At 47.4% G+C, this 18,100-nt stretch overlaps 7 protein-coding genes across 7 annotated transcripts; 3 read left to right on the forward strand and 4 right to left on the reverse strand.

The window, feature by feature from the left end:
- Positions 1–820: 820 nt before the first annotated feature.
- On the forward strand, positions 821–2,859 carry N7466_009777 (uncharacterized protein; the record flags this gene model as incomplete). The annotated part of the gene is made up of 5 exons (XM_057169166.1): positions 821–975; positions 1,040–1,278; positions 1,347–1,669; positions 1,717–2,025; positions 2,095–2,859. The coding sequence occupies 5 exons, from the start codon at positions 821–823 to the stop codon at positions 2,857–2,859; spliced, it is 1,791 nt and encodes a 596-aa protein (XP_057017872.1).
- Positions 2,860–3,147: 288 nt separating this feature from the next.
- On the reverse strand, positions 3,148–3,804 carry N7466_009778 (uncharacterized protein; the record flags this gene model as incomplete). The annotated part of the gene is made up of 1 exon (XM_057169167.1): positions 3,148–3,804. The coding sequence occupies one exon, from the start codon at positions 3,802–3,804 to the stop codon at positions 3,148–3,150; it is 657 nt and encodes a 218-aa protein (XP_057017873.1).
- Positions 3,805–4,294: 490 nt separating this feature from the next.
- N7466_009779 (uncharacterized protein) lies at positions 4,295–5,074 on the reverse strand (the record flags this gene model as incomplete). Its single annotated transcript, XM_057169168.1, has 1 exon — positions 4,295–5,074. One exon carries the CDS (start codon positions 5,072–5,074, stop codon positions 4,295–4,297), a length of 780 nt encoding a protein of 259 aa, XP_057017874.1.
- A 560-nt stretch (positions 5,075–5,634) lies between these two features.
- Positions 5,635–9,348, reverse strand: N7466_009780 (cytochrome P450; the record flags this gene model as incomplete). Its single annotated transcript, XM_057169169.1, has 4 exons — positions 5,635–7,198; positions 8,019–8,119; positions 8,278–8,554; positions 8,618–9,348. The coding sequence occupies 4 exons, from the start codon at positions 9,346–9,348 to the stop codon at positions 5,635–5,637; spliced, it is 2,673 nt and encodes an 890-aa protein (XP_057017875.1).
- Positions 9,349–10,316: 968 nt separating this feature from the next.
- On the reverse strand, positions 10,317–11,750 carry N7466_009781 (BCL5p; the record flags this gene model as incomplete). The annotated part of the gene is made up of 1 exon (XM_057169170.1): positions 10,317–11,750. One exon carries the CDS (start codon positions 11,748–11,750, stop codon positions 10,317–10,319), a length of 1,434 nt encoding a protein of 477 aa, XP_057017876.1.
- Positions 11,751–12,359: 609 nt separating this feature from the next.
- On the forward strand, positions 12,360–13,526 carry N7466_009782 (serine hydrolase domain-containing protein; the record flags this gene model as incomplete). Its single annotated transcript, XM_057169171.1, has 1 exon — positions 12,360–13,526. One exon carries the CDS (start codon positions 12,360–12,362, stop codon positions 13,524–13,526), a length of 1,167 nt encoding a protein of 388 aa, XP_057017877.1.
- A 1,669-nt stretch (positions 13,527–15,195) lies between these two features.
- Positions 15,196–16,744, forward strand: N7466_009783 (sugar porter family MFS transporter; the record flags this gene model as incomplete). The annotated part of the gene is made up of 3 exons (XM_057169172.1): positions 15,196–15,244; positions 15,302–15,751; positions 15,813–16,744. The coding sequence occupies 3 exons, from the start codon at positions 15,196–15,198 to the stop codon at positions 16,742–16,744; spliced, it is 1,431 nt and encodes a 476-aa protein (XP_057017878.1).
- Between the last annotated feature and the right edge of the window lie 1,356 nt (positions 16,745–18,100).

Raw genomic sequence — 18,100 nt, forward strand, 5'->3', positions numbered from 1 at the left:
AGCTGGAGAATAATCATATAATCAAGAAAACAGCAGCGAGATGGCACCTGATATTTGCCTGAATACTTGAAATGTTTCAAGAAGATCACATGGCCGGGGAGTCCTGATTGTATTTCTCGTATGCTTTTGTCAAAATGGTCGGCGATCGCGTATTCGGTAGCTTCTGGTTGCACGCGTGTAACCCATTGCTAGGGCTTCAAAAGATGTAATATTTTTTTTTCTCCAAATTCTTCCCGGATTTTGATTTGATTGCACGCTTGGGGATCGAGGGGAAATCGGGCGTTCATCGCGCTATCTTGGGCATCTGCACACCCCCAAGTCTATCTCCAAGGGATGCCAAGTATAGGTGACCTCGACGCGCCCTGGGCCTTGGCCCCAATGTTACCACGATCAAGAGGGGGCGGATAATGTGACCTTCCTCTTTGATAGGTTGATCAGAAATGATCGACAACAACGCACCTTCCCCACCACCATGCCCTCCACCCTGCTCCACTTCTCTCGGCTGAGATCCATTTTCCCAGACCAAGAGTAACAAAGATCACCAACTTTAATGCAAATTTAGACTGTGGCGCCACGGTCCACATAATCATTTCTTATTATGGCCGTTATCCTCCTTTCACGCGTTGTTTGTGAAACCATGGGCCAAGCGCTTGCTGTGAGTAAGCAAGCAGATGCCGACCTTGCATAAACAGCACATAAGGGGCTGGGATCGGCACGCTCGCCAATCACCCCTCAGCTCCAATTAAGTCACCGCTGTTCCTTGCCTTTCTTTTCAGCTCCGACAAAAGCTTACTCGCTCCAAGGAGCATTGCTGGCCAGGATGCGTTTTATGGTCAGGATATGCGGCCTTGTTCTTCTGGCACTCATAACAACGTCGGTGGGTCTGGATAATTCCCATAGCCCAGTGGTTGACCTAGGCTACGCTACCTACCGGGGGTACTATAATAGTACCTACGACTTGAACGTTTTCAAAGGGTAAGTTTTTGCGGAATCTGAATGGTTTGACTTCATCTTGTGTTACCTGCTGACCCTGGTCCAGAATTCGTTATGCAGCCCCTCCGATTGGAAACCTGCGATGGCAAGCTCCACAAGCTCCCCTTGTGAACCGCACTTTTACCACATCCGCTACTGAGCAGCCTCCTCGCTGTCCTCAATCTGGCGGTGCAAAAATTCCAAAAATCTATGGCTTTAACTCCGCTCTTGGCGATGAAGACTGTTTATTTCTTAATGTGTACGCGCCCCCTGGGGCAAAAGATCTTCCCGTTCTTCTTTGGATCCGTATGTTCATCCAGATTAATTAAAATGCCCAGTCAATTTTGAAGTCACGGAAGCTAAATAATTCACAGATGGTGGCGGGTATGGACTCTTTGGGGCTATTTATGACCCCAGTGAGTGGATGAATACCAACGAGAACGGCTTCATTGCTGTTATGATCCAGTACAGACTGGGTGCATTTGGCTTCCTTTCCTCAGAGGATGTTTACAGGTATGGCCAAACGAATGCAGGTCTCTTGGACATACGATTTGCCCTTGAATGGGTCCAAGAGCATATTGAGATATTCGGTGGCAATGCATCTCGCGTCACTGTTGGTGGTGAATCCTCCGGTGCTGGCTCGGCGATGTTGCAGGCGATGGCCTACGGAGGCCGCGAAGACAAATTATTCAACAACGTATGTACATTGTAAGATGAGTTGGGTGTTGCGGCTGACATTTGCAGATTATCGCCGCTAGTCCGTACACCCCGGCTATGTACCACTATAATGATGAAATCCCGACAAGCCATTATCTTAACTTTGCAGCTCGGGCGGGATGTTACAATGGAAAAATCACATCGGAGCCAATTATCTTCGATTGTCTACTCAAGACAGATACGGAAACCTTGCAATATGCTAGTGCAAATGTCTCTACCTCTGGGGCATGGGGTACATGGGCCTTTCAGCCTGTGACTGATGGCGAGTTCATTCTTGAATTACCCTCTAAGCAGCTGCTTGAAAAGAAAGTGAGCGGCAAGCGTATCTTGTCGGGGGTATGTATTTGATTCCTGAAGACTTGCGTTGGAATATGACGCTGGGCCTTGAATTCTAACTTTTTTAAGAATAATGCCAATGATGGCGTACCTCTAAGTCCACCTTGCATCAACACCACGAATGGGTTCTTGAGTTACATCCAGTCCACTTTCTCTCTATTCACCCCCCTTGACCTTTCTCGATTAGAGGATCTCTACGGATTCTGGCATAGCTCCCCCAAAAACACTGGTCTTCGCTACGACACTCTAGGTGATCGTGGCCCAACCGCTTTGAACCAGTCGGAGATGGCAACAGGACTTCAGCAAGCAGTTTTCAATATCTTTGCCGAAACAACATTCGACTGCCCCTCATACTGGCTTGCAGACGCCTTCTCGGGGAAATCCACACAAGAGAGTTGGAAATATCAATACTCGGTCACGCCTGGGTACCATGGAGCAGATCTGACCGCTTATTTTTCCGTTGGCGCGAGGACACCAACCTGTGGCTTAATGCACGCATTCCAGAAAATCTGGGGAAATTTCATTATCAATGATACACCAGTGATTTCTATCGCAGATGCCAAGGGTGATGCAGAGAACTCCAGCGTGCCGGAAGGTGCATGCGGGATGATTTCTTGGCCAACGTGGAATGAGTCTTCGCCTGTACTCATGAACCTGAACACTACGGGCGGAACCACGGTACTCGATCGGGTTACTGATCATCTCTCGTACTGGCTTCGAGAGGGGCCGGGCGTTTCGAATCATTTTACCCTGGCAAATGCATCCAGCTGGGAAGGCGGGCGTGGAGAGCGCTGCAAGTTCTGGCAAAGCGTAGGATCCCGCGTACCGCAATGAAAAGGAAGTGGACGAGAAAGCCCGTGATGGTTTGTTTTAAGTCCTGTAGTATTCAACATCTTCGCATATAGACTTATTTTTGTTTCTACATGATAAAGCAATGAATAGAGATCATGCATATATATACACCATAGGTAGTGCTTGATGTTCCGGTATGACGATGTATCCAAGCTGATTCCCCAAGAAAAAAATGCTAATAACATAAACCCAAAAAGGTCTATACTAAAACCCCTGGAAACAACCAGTTCAATTCAGTCAATCCCAAGTATCGCCAGGACTCTAGTGAATTCACCGCCCGATCTGGCTGCCCCCAGCAATGCCAACAGGCGAAGAACCCAGAACAAGCATCGCGGACCTCCACCAAAGCCTTAGCACATAAAGGCCCAAAGTAGCAAAATTAGCCCACACAAGCACAGCAAAATAAATCAAGGCCTTGGGCGGAATCAACTTGAAAAGAGCGACCGGATCCACCCCAACCTTGTCCTTGAACTCGCCAATCTCCACAAGCGAAGTATTCTGCATATCCGAAACGCTTCGATTGACCGGACCCACCGGCTCCTCAACAGACTCATTGTAAATAGCCGCCGCGATCGCGCCTCCGAAAATCGTCATGAACACCATGATCAAGGCCTGCGAGAGAAGCTCGTACAGCCAGGCGCACGTGAACGCGAAAGTGGCGAGCGCATGCCGCCGTGATCCGCGATGCGCGGTTGTCAGGAGGCGCGCGATCGAATCATTGGGGATGTTGGGCTGTGTGAGCACCAGCAGTCGGCAGGCTAGGTAGGTGAGGAGGCTGATTGATGCGGCTGTCCCGATAAGGCTGCGATTGGCATTCAGGATGTTGAGTGCGGAGAAGCCCAGACTTGTTATCGTCCATGAGGTTAGGAGTGTCGCGGATATTCCCTTGAAGACCTTGGAGCCGAGTGACGATGTAGGATCTGCCATGGTGATTGATTGAGTTTTTGGGGTCTTGAAGGGACGCGAAAGGAGTATTCTGTTTTTCTTTTTTTGGGGGCTGTTGGAGCCTGGAGTTGACGTGCCCCACTTCATTGTGGGTCAGGGTTCAGCCTCTTGTGTCTGCGGAATTTTCTTGAGTTTGGTAAGGTGCGGCGTTTTGACGGATGAGAGATGACTGTTTTTGAGGTTTGGGGTGTAGTGCTAGCTGATGATTCTTGTTCTAAAGGTTTTGGTGAGAGGAAAGGAAAGTTGCTTCCTAGCAAATAAATAACATTCGGTGCTTTCCCCGCCAACCTTGAGCTACGCAACGTAAACTTCAATTTGTAAAAACCAAATTCGCGTTAAGACTGAACATCACTTGGGGTTTGACTTCTCAGCCCTGTTAGTAGCAATAACATGAAAACGATTTCCACGAATCCACAGTCCTATATAGTACACTTCAATCCCATTAAAAAAAGCAAATTTTGAAGGTATCATTTCAGCCTTTCCGTCTTAAAAGCCTTCTCCAGCCAGTGCTTGATGCATTGGATTCTGGAATCGAGCTAGTCTCTTCTTTACAGTCACTTCCATTCTCAGATTCCCCACAGAGTGTTTCGTTATCACAGAATGTTTCATCATCAGATTGCTCTTGCTTGGTTGGTTCACCGGTTTTTGGTTGGAGCCGTGGGATATCAAATTCCGCGAAATATCCGATCGTCATCTTGCATAAATACTCATTGCTGTGCTCGCTTGCTTGCAGCATCTCTCTGAATCGATTCAAGATTCTGTCCTTCTGCCATTGGTTAAAAGCCGCCTGTCGATGAGTAGCGCAACACGAGCAGTCGGCTGTGCAGTGCCCGGCTGCCTTTTTCCATTTCGAGCTTTGTCTTTTTTTGCAGCATCCACAGCTTCGGCCACAGCATCCACCAGATCCCTTGCAGTCCTCGATGAGTTCACTGCGGAGATACCACCCTGGGTTTTGCCTCAAAAGCGCGTATGGAACCCCAATCCCAGTAGAGCGCATACGTGTTTCACACCAGTAAAGTTCCCTCTCGTTGAGGCCGATTTCTTGACGCGCATTCTCTAGCTCTTCACTGTAGTTTCGAATTTCATGTTTTTCCCTTCCCTCAAGGTATTCCACTCGCTGCACGGCTGCACGAAGCTTGTAATGGTAAAAAATAATATCAGCAGCAAAACCGCACGAAAGCCAATCAGTCTCGTTCCAGTACAACCTGCAGGAATCGAAACGTAGCTTGCAGCTGGATTTGAAAAGCGTCATATTTGAGTGGTCCTGATATTGATCGCTGGCAGTTTATTGGGAGAATGGAGTTAGGGAAAAGAATCTTGGAATGGAAGGATTTAAAAGAACATAAAACATTTACATGTAAGTTTCCTTCTTAGACTCTCCAAGAATTCCGACGCCTAATCTGTTCTCCGATTCTACATTCAGCAATCTAAATTATGATGGCACTAATATGGGATAAGATTTAAAGTATAAACACAGTGTTGATATCGTCCGAAACCCTGGAAGGATTGGATTAGTAACAAACTCAAGTCTAGAGAGTATTCACAGGAAATTGATCACATGCAGTTTCCCTTTCTTCCTTCTTTATACTTTTGTTCACAATTTAGATCTAATTCTTGCTCCGCAGATACATCGCTTGGAAATGACGAATCCTTGAGGCTCTCAACCTCCCAGTTGAGCTCATTTCACTGATCATAGCTGATCATTTGAACGACGATCTCGAATATTTCCGTTTGGCATGCTCTTCGATCTTTTGAATGGTCCAACTTCGGATCCCCCACATGTTCCTTAGGAATTCGCCAACCCAAAAGATATCACAGTCTCTCGCATTTATCATTAGGATCGAGTGAATCTTGATCCTGACCAAAACCCATCCTGGAAAGACCTTTAGGAGGCTCAAGAAATGGATTTTCTCCCTCTCCATACAGAAAAGCATTTATCTCCTTACCGAGCCACCGGGCGCGTCCTGGAATGCGTTCACTTCTCATACAGCCGATAGTAACATTTGGCTGTCGGCCAGGCCAGAGAACCTTCTCACGAATTTGCTTACGCATCTCAGTGAGGAAAGGATGCCAGTCATCGCCGTTTTTGCCGTTGTCAACAAAAACCAAAAAGCTGAGCTTCACTGACTCGAGTGTGTCCGGTAGTCTTGATAGGCATGATAAGATATCGGACTGTTTGACAAAGAAACGGGACAGTTCGAAGTGACGGAGTTTGGGCCATTTGTCGAAAGGAAATATGCTTTCTAAGGGAACAACTGGGGCATAATCTGGTGCCTCTTTAGCCTCTCCATAAGAAACTATTCCCGCTGTGCAGAGACTGATCTTCTCCAGGCTGGATGCTTCACCCAGAGCTTGGTGAAGCCTTTCGTTACTCAAGGATCGCCAGTTCTGTCCAGGCTCCTCGATTCCCCTAATAGCAAGAGCAAGCTTAAGTTGGCGGAAACCTGGGCGCTTAAGTATCGTACTTAAGTTATCATACTCCTCGCAGGGATCATCAAAGATCATACAATTGATTCCTGTGCGAAGCTCACACGCATCCAGATTTAGATCGGTTACACTGTGCTTTTGATGAGCAAGCGTGCGTGTCACAATGCGAAACCCGTGGTATTTCTCTTTGTATTTTTCACTGAGGCTTTGCCATGGGTGGCAATACACTTCCTCTGGTTGCTCACGGCATGGGAGTGGCCATCCACGAGGAACGGGATAATAAAACCCGGGTGGGAATTGTCGAATCATTGGGGTCTGGTAAAGTGGTCGAAAAAGAACCCCATGGGCTGCAGGAGTAACAGTCACTTTCTTCAGAGCAGGAAATCTCTCGAGGCCGTAGAGGAATGCCTCTTCATCGTATTTTCCAGTAAGAACGTCGTCTTGCTGTCGAACCAACTTTCGATAAAAATCCCAACACTTGCCTAGTGGAAGTCCAAGGCGACTCAGGTCTTTATATGACTTCACGCATGGGTCCCCATAGTCCACGAAATCACGGGGGCCCTGTCGCCAAAAGTGGTCGTCCAAACTCTCAAGACATGCTGCTTTAAACCACAAAGGACAATTCTGTTTCCTGAAATTCTCGCTTTTCCGCACAACATCCAGATCGTCGTCATCATCGTCCGTATCCTCATCATCATTCTCATTGTCATCATCATCAGATTCGGAATCAGAGTCGTGGAAATTCCATTCTACTCTCCAGTCTGGAGCCCAATCTTGTCCCGCACGATGTTTAGCTAGAAAAGACTCTTCAGTCTCTTCATCACTAATATCTGATTCTCCACCGGGGAAACCGTTGTGTTTGCGAGGGCCCCTGGAAAGTCGAGCATCATCCCAAATGATTTCGGTGATACCCAGGCGGAATTTCTTGTGATCTGCAATCGCGCGAAAACTTTGATGTTCAAGGGATTGGGTGACAAAAACACTCGTTGAAGCCGTAGTTCCACGGGGAATCGCTTTGAAGCAAGGCGCATAGATTTGATATCGCGATTTGGTAGGTGTGATGAAATTTCACGCCATAGCTCCAAGGGGAGAATGGGAATGTTGGCACTTGAAGCCATGGTTGGGTTATTGTTAAGAATACCTGATGATGGCGACCAGTGTGAATCTGTACCTGCATGTAAGACAAATCCAAGCAAGTGGCATGTATTTCAACCCTTAAATGTAAATAAACATCGAAATGTGCCCTGTAAAACGATCTCCACCGAATGGCCCCGCTTTCGCTTAGTATATTTAAGGGGCGTACGGAGTACCTGTGGGTTAAGCCTGGTTCGGGCTAGTTCAGGGGGGCTTGGCGCCTGTTTCAACGCCAAGATCCACCGCCTTCAGGGACCATCATACATTTTTTCGACAAAAGCCTTGTCACGTTAGGATATCAATGAACCAATTTCAAAGGACACGAAGCTTCTTAAATAGCTGGAGCAATTATTTATCAGCACAATCTATCCTGTAATTCGACCATCAGCGCTGGCTTATGCCACAGGGCAAACACGTCCTGATCAATCCAATTTGCACTCTCTTCGCATAGCTCGATATCGAAATTGTACATGAGTTTAGCGAGAACCAGGCGTATCTCCATATAAGCGAGGCTTGTGTTTCAGTCAGCAATAAACGGAGTAAATAAATAAGAGGCTGACGGATACCTTTTGCCTATACAGCTTCTCGGCCCCAGACTGAAGGGCTGCAACACGTCCCTTTTATCATTTTTGAACCTCCCATCAACTCCCAACCAGCGTTCGGGAATAAATTCATCTGGAAGTGCAAAGTTGGCTGGGGAGTGATAAGATGCGTAGTGGTGTGTCGATACATTGGCCTATATTATGGGTAGTAATTTGAAGTCAGCGCTTGAGTGCTTGCATATATATTGCTCAGTGTCCATGGGTACAGCGACGGTATGAACCCTCTCAGTGGAAATAGTATGTACTCATACTGTTTTCCAGATGCTCTGACTTTATGAGCATTGTAGCTTACATGTTCTGGGACGAAGTGCCCGTCCACGAATTCGCCACCCGTAGGCGCAATTCGTAGTAAACTTGTGACAAGTGGAGGGTACACCCGAAGAGATTCCTCAATCACGGCGTTGAGATATTTTAGGCGGGCGCATTGGCGTGGCGTAATCTCCTTGTCTTCCGAGAAGGCTGTACGTACCTCACTGCGTAGATCGGCCATAGCAGTGGCATTTTTGCAAAGCAGGAAAATGCAGCCGGAGAGAAGTGAAGCGGAGGTTTCACTTCCGGCCAAGGTGATTCTGCGTATGACTGTCAACCCAGTGAAAATACTTGACTAGGTCAGAATTTCATTCGCAACTTACAGCATAGAGTTAGCATGTATCTCAGTGAGGCTCATAATTGACTGATTTTCTGTGAATTGACCCTTCTCATCACCCAGGCCGTGCTTCAGTAATGCAGCCATGAAATCGGGGCGGCTGGTTTCCTTCTTAAGTCGCCGATCGGCTTTCTCTCTACTGAGGCTCGTGTTTTTCATCATCTGCTCTCTGAGATATTCTGGGAGAAGCAGTTGATTCATCCTCGAAAAAAGGGCGAATCGATTCATCACGGAAAGAAACAAGGCTCCTTTGATTGTTGTAAACAGGAACGAGATCCAAGGATGCAGCTGGCTATTCTTTAAGCAGTCGAATGTTTCAGCAAACATTAAATCGCCAGTGATGTCAAACGTGACAAAATTCATCCAATTCTTGATGTCTTCCTTAGAAAGACCATCTTCACTTATCCGTTCTCGCAGTCGTGAGATGAGCAAATCCACAAATGAAAGAACAATGCCTTCCTGTTCACGTAGATATCGATCTGAGAACGCATGTGACAACAGGCGACGGTGTCTTGCATGGGCATCATGATCTACCTGCCCGACGATACTGTCGCGAAGAGCATTTAACTTGGAGGCCCAAATCTTGGGATCTTTAGAGAAAAGCCCTTTGCCTGGACGACTTCCATAGATGTCCTGGAAAGCCTGTGGAGTATTGAAAGATAGATCGGTTGGACCAATGCGGACTACTGGACCATATTTGTTGTGCAGATCCAGCATTTTAATGTGACTTCGTCCGCCCAGAATGCAGAGCGCCGACGGTATCTTGGAGATGGCCCACAGTTTCGGGCCGGGAAAGCATCTGAATGGAGAAAACATCAAATTGTAGCATACTTTGCATGATGTATAAACCAGGATCTGTCAGTTGGTTAGTGCTGTGGGGAAATCTTGGCAAAACACCTGGATGGGATGTTTACCAAAGTCGACAAGATGGCTGCCCAGAGGAAGCCACGAGGCAAAATCTGTTCACTCAGCTCTCTGAAATCTTCCATTAATTCCATAGCCCCATTCCGAGCCAGGAATATCATATCCATGATTATTTACTCGTGTCGATGCCAAACGGAAGAAGAAACTTTCAGTTATTTCTGGAAGAACGTGATTGTCAAATCCCACCACATCTTCTCAGGTTCTGTGTACCCCGCTTCCAGCAGTTTCTCAAACCAGTAACACAGGGCGTTCTCACTTGCATTGAACCCTACCACCAGTTGACGTATCACATCATTTGAAATAAACAGCAGGACCCCTGTAGGTGGATGAAGTGATCACGGGCCATCCCCACTATTCTCACCAATAAAGCTTAGCAAATTAGTAGCTGCGTCTCGTCTATGCAATGCACTGTGAGGTGATCAGGAAATATCATTACCGCTTATGTTGTGAATGTGATTGAAAATTTCAACTCATTTATGAGGTGACAGACAAAATTTGAAGATCTCGAACGACATCTAACTCCATATCGCCATCTACTCATTACTTTTTTCTGTCATTATATTGTTGATTATCTTTGCTGGGGGGACCACTTTCCCCAAATCCCAAGCTCCCGCTCAGACTTCAGTCCGTACATACAGGAAGTATCGAATAGGCACTGAATGAAATTCATTAATCGTAGCTCGAGCATGTGCCACCCAAGGCTAGTAAAATATATGACCCCTGCTGTTGATAATTGCACGAATTTTAACCTTTCTTGAAAATTATAATGTCGAGAGTTGTGGATCCAGCTTGAACAGCTTCTCAACCAACCTCATTCTCTTGGAACTGGTAGTAAAGTCACACCAATACCCACCATCTGCCTTGGACATAACCTTGCAGATAAACCTCGTTGGAAAACCCCGAACGAGAGAATGTCCGATCACGCGCGGAAATAGATTGACTGCGATTTGAGAATCTGATCCCGGATCAATTTTCCTGGCCGGTCCAAAATCAATACCATGCCATGCAGAACTCCAGTTCGATGTAGTATAAAAGTGTCGATATGGCTCAGTGAGACTCAAAGTAAGTCTTCTTCGAGACAGTTCCTCGATAACGGAAATATCATGTTGAATAGATTGCTCCTGGATCCCCTCTTTCACAGCGAGGCAATGCCGGTAGGCGATTTCCGCGATAGGCGTATCGCGACTTGCCGCAACCCTAGCATAAGAGAAGCCAATACAGTTGTGCAGGTAGGGCTGTCCTAGTGGTAGAAAAGCCAACCGGCCTCGCCCATTGATAGCCCCTGTTAGAATGATTTCTTTTTTGGATTTGCGACCGTAGTGAGAGAGCTTGGTGGCAATAGCAATTACAACATCTCCGTTGCTCGGAGACTGTGAATCTTCCCCGTATTTAGCCTTTAAATCATGTGAAATCCTTTTTCGCAAATTGTGGATTAGGGATTCTGGTAAGACCAACAGTCGTCGCATTTCTTTGGGATGACGAATCAGCTCAGAAATAGGACACACCAAGCTCGTATTTTTCTCTAGGCCTGTCATAATTCGTTGGCGATTGCCTGGTGGTAGCTCTTGCGGGGAGGGTTTGTTTTTCCCAATGAGATCTTTTGAACTCAGTTCAATGAATGTATCAGGCTCAAGGCCTTGCATGACTTGTAGCCAGGCCTTGACCAGGCTGGCGATTCCCATCTGGTCTGAAACACAATGCGGTATGCTCAATGCCACGACGGTCGCATCGCGATAATATGTGTTGTGAACCAGAAGAAGAGGCGTGTTGGGATCTCTTCGATCCCGAGGCCAATCTTTCGGCGTCCATTTGAGTTCGAGTTCAGGGATATTACATGGGCCAAAGAATGGGGCAGCACTGCCGGCGGGTTTCTCGGGTAGAAGCTGGGCGTCGTCCAAATTGGAGTCGACACAGGCACTGGTCCATTCAAAGAGTATATAGTCGTCTGGAAACCGAGTTGGACAATGGTAGGCAAGTTTGTTCACCTTGCCTGTTGATTTGATCCGAGCGCCAAGTATAGGTAGATGTTTTTTGATGAGTTGGTCAAGGGCATCACGCATCTTGCCATCGTCAAGAGGGGAGCCAACAGAAAAAAAGACAAGTGAGCGTATGATATCCAGGGGCTCGATTTGGTCTTTTCCGTCAAGAGGAATGATCTCAAAAAACCCATCTGGTATCTCTGTGGGTGGCGCCATTGCTTCCTAGAAATAGATCGCAAAGTTCAAGGGTCAGTATTGTTTATGGAGTAAGATAAAGACATCTGGAAGCGAGAGGGAAAAATATAATAGAGATGTCAGAGAACATAAACTTTGGAAATAGATTTAAATCCCTCGAGTTCTGTATGTGTTGGCAGTAAGCAAGGAAACGTTATAGAGCGTGTTATGCGTGTGAGTGATTCAGCCGCTTGCGCATGCTTATTGCGTCGTGACAAAACTCCAAGGGTGGGATAAAACGTGCCCAGAAGAAAATATTTGGAGTCTCCATGCTCAATGTTATTTAAGACCTCAGTACCTCACCAAGATCGGAAAGTTAGGTAGGAGGACTCTGCATATGTGCCAATCCAACGATACTTATTGACTCCCATTTACCGACCGGGCAGAAACTTTTTTCCTTGCTCTGTGCTGTCGAAACTGGCCCCCAAATTGATCGCCGTCTCAAATCCCCCGAATAAACACATGTGGCATAGTCACCCCTCTCTCTCGATTACAACTACGCATATTAAAAGCCTGTATAGTCCCAGATTTGAATTAACCATCGGAAATTTCAATCCTTGACTTCTCTACATCGTCCACTCAGTCTACTCAATGTCTTCAGTCCAGGGCCATTGTGCCCCACAATTCCAGCCTCTCCAAGATCTTATTTCCAAGAAGTTGGAGTCAGAGGAAGAGGTTGGTCTTTCAATCAGCATAAACGTCGGAGAAAAGAACATCGTGGATCTATGGGGCGGGCACAGCGACCCTGCACGAACCAAACCCTGGACCAAGGATACCATAACCGTCATCTGGTCCATCACCAAAATCGTCACCAACATCGCCGCACTACTTCTCATCGATCGCGGATTGCTAGATCCCTCCGCTCCCGTAGCCACCTACTGGCCCGAGTTCGCCGCGAGCGGGAAGGAGAACATTCTCGTCAAACACATCCTCAGCCACACCTCCGGTGTATCCTCCTGGGATCTCCCCAATACCCCGGCAGATATTTTCGACGTCGAAAAGTCAACCGCCAAGCTCGCAACGCAGGAACCTTGGTGGTCCCCTCCAGGAATTCAGTCTGGCTATCACATAACAAATCAGGGGCACATGATAGGGGAGATCGTATACCGGATCACAGGAAAGCCAGTGGGTGATTTCATTCGTGATGAGCTTGCAAGACCCCTCCAGGCGGATTTTCAATTGGGCTTGAAGGAGGAGCCGGACTGGAGTCGCGTGGCTGATGTCGCTCCCCCGCCGCCTATTTCCTTCCCCAAGGAACTTGACCCGACCAGCGTGATGGCGAAGACATTCATGAGTGTGATGATGCCAGCCGAGATATCTTCGACGGCTGAGTTCCGCAATGTCCAGCTAGGAGCTGTAAATGGCTTTTCGAATGCACATGCCGTAGCCCGGATCGGATCGATGGTGGCTAATGGGGGAGAAGTGGAGGGAAAGAGGTTTTTGTCTGAGACTACTATTAACAAGATGCTCGAGGAGCAGTCGGATAGTATTGATTTGGTTCTAGGATTCCGAGTGCGGTTCGGGTTAGGCGTGGGCCTGTCGAGCCAGGCTGTTCCGTGGATACCTGACACAGGGCGTATTGCTTTCTGGGGAGGCTGGGGAGGCTCTATGCTCATCATGGATATGGATCGCAAGGTCTCTATCGCTTACGTGATGAATAAGATGGGCGAGGGCACGCTGGGCAATGCAAGAACGGCTGAATACGTGAAGATGATCTTTGATATTTTGGATCGTCTGGATGTGGAATCTCTGAAGTAAGGCAGACCCCGTATAACATAGCTGTAACATCTGATGGATGCGTGACGATGTTCGTATGTGTCGCACCCCAGGCTTTTATACCTGCATATATCGAGATAACAAATTGTGGAAGGTTTCTGTATTTCCAGTTTTGAGATCTTGGTTTCACGTAAAACGTGATGGCCTCCAAGTGCCATGCACCCGCAAGTTCCTGGTTGGTAGACTGTAGTAACCTGTAGGAACCCGCTCACTGTATAACTGGGAATGCGGGGAATAGGAAATATGCGCGGGGAATGTAAACAGCCGAAAAGGCGAGTCGACGGTAAATCTTCGGGGAATCAGTGCCGCGACCGGTATAAAGTTTATCGCCAAAGTGTCTTCAGAAGGTCATGAATGGGCAGTTCCTCGTCTCGGCTGAATGAGATAGATTTAGAGTCTTCGGTTTCAAATCACGTCCAGGGCAACTTGTTCCCCTTGAACCTTGAGCAATATCATGTTGGGGAAAGCTTTTCCTGCCATTGACAAGGGAAGCCGAGCTCGGTATGAAGTATCCCGAGAAAGCCCCACTTTTAGTCAGTTGGAGCCGGGATTTCCGACCCGCTCAGGAGGCAGTTTCCTGCGAATATTTTCACGCGTCAGTCGGTTCAACGATTTTGAGAGTGTCCTGTCTCGCGGTCATTTAATTATCTCTGTCCTCAAACGACAGCCTTTCGTATTTCAATAAACAGGGCGAAAGATGCGAAACAACAGAGGGGAAAGCCGAACGGCGTTACGATCAAGAGGAGAAATATAGTACCCAGCAGCAAGTTGCAACCTTGGAACCTTGGAAGATACAAGGATTATCCCCGCAAATTCCCGACTTGCCCGTTAAAACGAAAGTATATTGACCTGGACAGAGCTCAATTGAATGATTCATTTTGGTTAAACGCGATTTTCAATGTGGTGCGGAGTACATATTCCAGCGATGACAAACCCCAACGCATCAATCTACCCCGGATTCCCGTGGTAACCCGGCACTGGAGCCATTTTTCGGCATGAAGTGGTCAGATTTCAACCTATTACTTATCGTCACCCGTGAATTATGGGCTTCTCCCGCCGCCATTCTCGGCCCTCATCCGCTCCCAGGTCCCGTTCTCCCAAGCCGGTCCTTCTGCAAAGTGGGTCAGGCTGAAGCCACTTTTTTTCGCTAGTCACGAGGCAAAACTTAACACCGCCAACGATTGGCTGAGAAAATTGGGTTTCGCGAGAATTCGATCTACTTAACCCCATGGGGGTATGCGTGGATTCTAGCCCCGTGTTTGCGGCATTCGGCGCCCCCCAAATTGAGACATAAATACGTCCATGGGCCCGGGCATTCGGGGTTTTCGATACCGATTGCATTTTTATCGGCCCATGTCGAATCACAGCACTGGAGCTTGCAGGTTAGCTTGGGTGCTTTTGGTCGGGACTCGGGAATGCCGTTTTTTTTGGGCTATCGCCCCACAATACGCCTGCTTCGCTAAGGCAGAGGAGGGAAGGTTTTGAAAGGTTTTGAAACCATGCGACGCGAGGTCGTGCCTTTGTTGGGGTTGGGCTCCACTTGGCTTCCTTCGGCTTGCATTTGTATATAATCTCCCCACGGGGACATCTGGGGAAAATTTGTCTATCATCGTCTCCAGTTGTGAGTCTTGAAAATCATCCGAGACACAAAATGGCGAAAATCACAACTTATCTGTCGGCTGTGTTGCTGTCCATTGGAGGTATGAATGGAAAAGTTCTTCTGTACTACTCATCATTCTAATAAGTTGGTCTTCCAGGTTTCCTCTTCGGATATGACAGCGGTATTGTCACCTCTACGATCGGCCAGACTGAATTCATCAAGTACTTCAACAACCCCAATGACACTGTTACTGGTGGTATCGTTTCCGCATTCCAGGGTGGTGCCATCTTGGGTACGATAATCAACATGTTCATCGGCGATCGCCTAGGCCGTAAGATGTCCGTATTCACCGGTGCTTGCATCTCATGCTTCGGATGTGCTTTGCAAGCCGGCTCTGTCAACATGACCATGCTCATCATTGGTCGATTTATCGCCGGTGCCGCAGTCGGTATTCTCACCTCGATCGTACCAATGTACGCCGGTGAGATGGCCGAGGCTGCCACTCGTGGTATGATGTCTGGTCTCTTACAATGGATGTTGAGCTGGGGTTATTTGGTCGCCCAGTGGCTCGGGTATGGACTTTCATTTGTGGAAACCTCTGTTCAATGTAAGCCCTGGATGCAGCATTTCAAATTCGAACTTGACGATGACTAACTCCGACCTTATAGGGCGTTTCCCTCTCGCTTTCCAATGTATTCCTGGTCTGATTCTTGCCGGCGGCGTGTGGTTCTTGAACGAGTCTCCCCGGTGGTTGATGGAGAAGGATCGCCATGACGAGGCTCTTGCCACCCTGCAAAGACTGCACGGTGATGGCACCCAGGAGAAGGAACAATACATTGAGCTGGAATTCCAGGAGATTCGCGAAGCGATCGAGGCCGAGCGCGCATCAACCAAGATCACCTGGACCTCCATCCTCACCAAGCCCTCTTGGCGCCGTCGCCTTATCCTTGGATGTGCTGTGCAGGCCTTCGGTCCCCTGTCCGGTATCAACGTTATCAACTACTACGGTACTCGTATCTACGCATCGCTGGGAATCGATACCCACACTTCTCTCATGATCATTGGAATCTCCGGAGCTCTCTCGATCGTATACTGCACTGGTGGTCTCTGGGCTCTGGAGAGAGTCGGCCGCATCAAGCCTCTCATCATCGGATCCCTTGGTATGGCGCTGGCTCTGGTTTGCAATGCTGCCATGTCGCAACACTATGATGAAAGCAACACCAACCAGCTCCGTGCTATGGTCGCTATGAACTTCGTCTTCAGCTTCTTCTACACTTTCATCGGCATCATCTCATGGGTCTACCCTGCTGAAATCTTCCCTGTGGATATTCGTAACCAGGGTAACTCGGTTACCACCTTCACGAACTGGACCATCAATCTGGTCTTTGCTCAGTTCTCGCCAACGGCCTTGTCCAATATTGGATTCCGTTATTTCTATGTTTTCTTCGTGTTCAACTTGATCGCTATGGTTTGCTACATGCTCTTCTTCCCTGAGACTAAGGGCAAGACTTTGGAACAGATGGATGTGCTGTTTGGTGACAATGAGGTACCGCTTTCTGCTGCTGAAAAGGTCGGTGCTGAAGTTGAACATGCGGAGTAAATGCAGGACAGCCTTTACTGTCCCTCTGCACGGACAACGTAATTGATGACATTCGATTTACGATATCAGCCAAGGTCTGGCCATTATGGAAATAATTATTCATGGCATTTCTGCCACATCAGTCGAGATTTAATTTAAAATATCCAGGTGATATTCAAATCAGATTCAAACATCGAATGGTATAGTAGGGCCTGTCTTCCAGGTTATATGTAGCTCAAACATCTTAATCCGCCGTCAACCGAGTATGATGTCCCGAGCTATCGTTTCTTGATCAGAACATTAAATTTAAAAATGCCAAGCATGATTATTAGTATAGTGAGCATACATGTATTTCTATCTTCAAATGTTGTCGCATAATCCTACCATGAGTAGATCTCCCCTTACGCATGCGCTGCATTATTTGACATGGAATTATGGAGTCGGCTTATATCATTGAGTAGTCGACACACAACCATATGTATTATTGGAGATATGAGCTCACTAGGTACATGACATTAGGCTCCAACAGTGCTTGGAAGGTTCTCGTAATACGCACGCAGCCGTCAATTATCAAGTACCCCTGAACTGTCAATCTATTCTGCTGAAGTCCACATCCCGAAACTCAAACCCTGGAGCCCATCTGCATCTAAACATTTTGTTAATGTATGCTCGATTGTGTCTCTCCGAGGTTGCAAATATGTTTCGATGATTTCCAGAGGTCTCGAGGCCTACATCGTGTTCTTGAAAACATCAGCAAACAGAATTGGGATAATTCGAGTAAAAAACCACAGTTCTAATTCAATAAGCGAGGACTTACACATCTTCATAGCTTCTAGATTTGCCTACACTGGTGGCGCTGAGAAATACGATAAATCGGCGGAGAATACGGGGGTGGGGGTGGGGGTGGAGTAGCACTATATGGAGGAGGACGAGCACATCCTTTCGGTCTAGCCGCTCTAGATAATGTCCATAACCTTGCGGTGAACTCTTATATTTCGGGGATTAGCACTTTGGGATTAGTTCGAATTTGGAATAAGACAATTGAAATTACTATTAAGCCAAGGCTATTACTTGGCCAATGGATATAATGCCGTGAAGGAAGTCACCACATCAGATTGATTCTATTTAGGAAGTACTCCGAGGACTGGAACTCGCTTTTAAGTCCGAGAGTAATGTATGAAAATCTTCCTGGTCTATCATTGAAGTAGATGTTCTGTGCTCTTTCGCTATAAATTCTTAGAGGCTCTTTTACTCGGGGTTGTCCATGACGAACCTGTGATTCAACGCGACATAAACTACAGGGAAAGAGGCCGAGCCCTTGCCAAGTCAACTAATGCAAGCCTATCTCGGACCCGGTTTGAGAGAACTCCCGGCACA

Source organism: Penicillium verhagenii (assembly GCF_028828195.1).
Source record: "Penicillium verhagenii strain IBT 33310 chromosome Unknown utg000009l_segment0_segment0, whole genome shotgun sequence".
Lineage (NCBI taxonomy): Eukaryota > Fungi > Ascomycota > Eurotiomycetes > Eurotiales > Aspergillaceae > Penicillium > Penicillium verhagenii.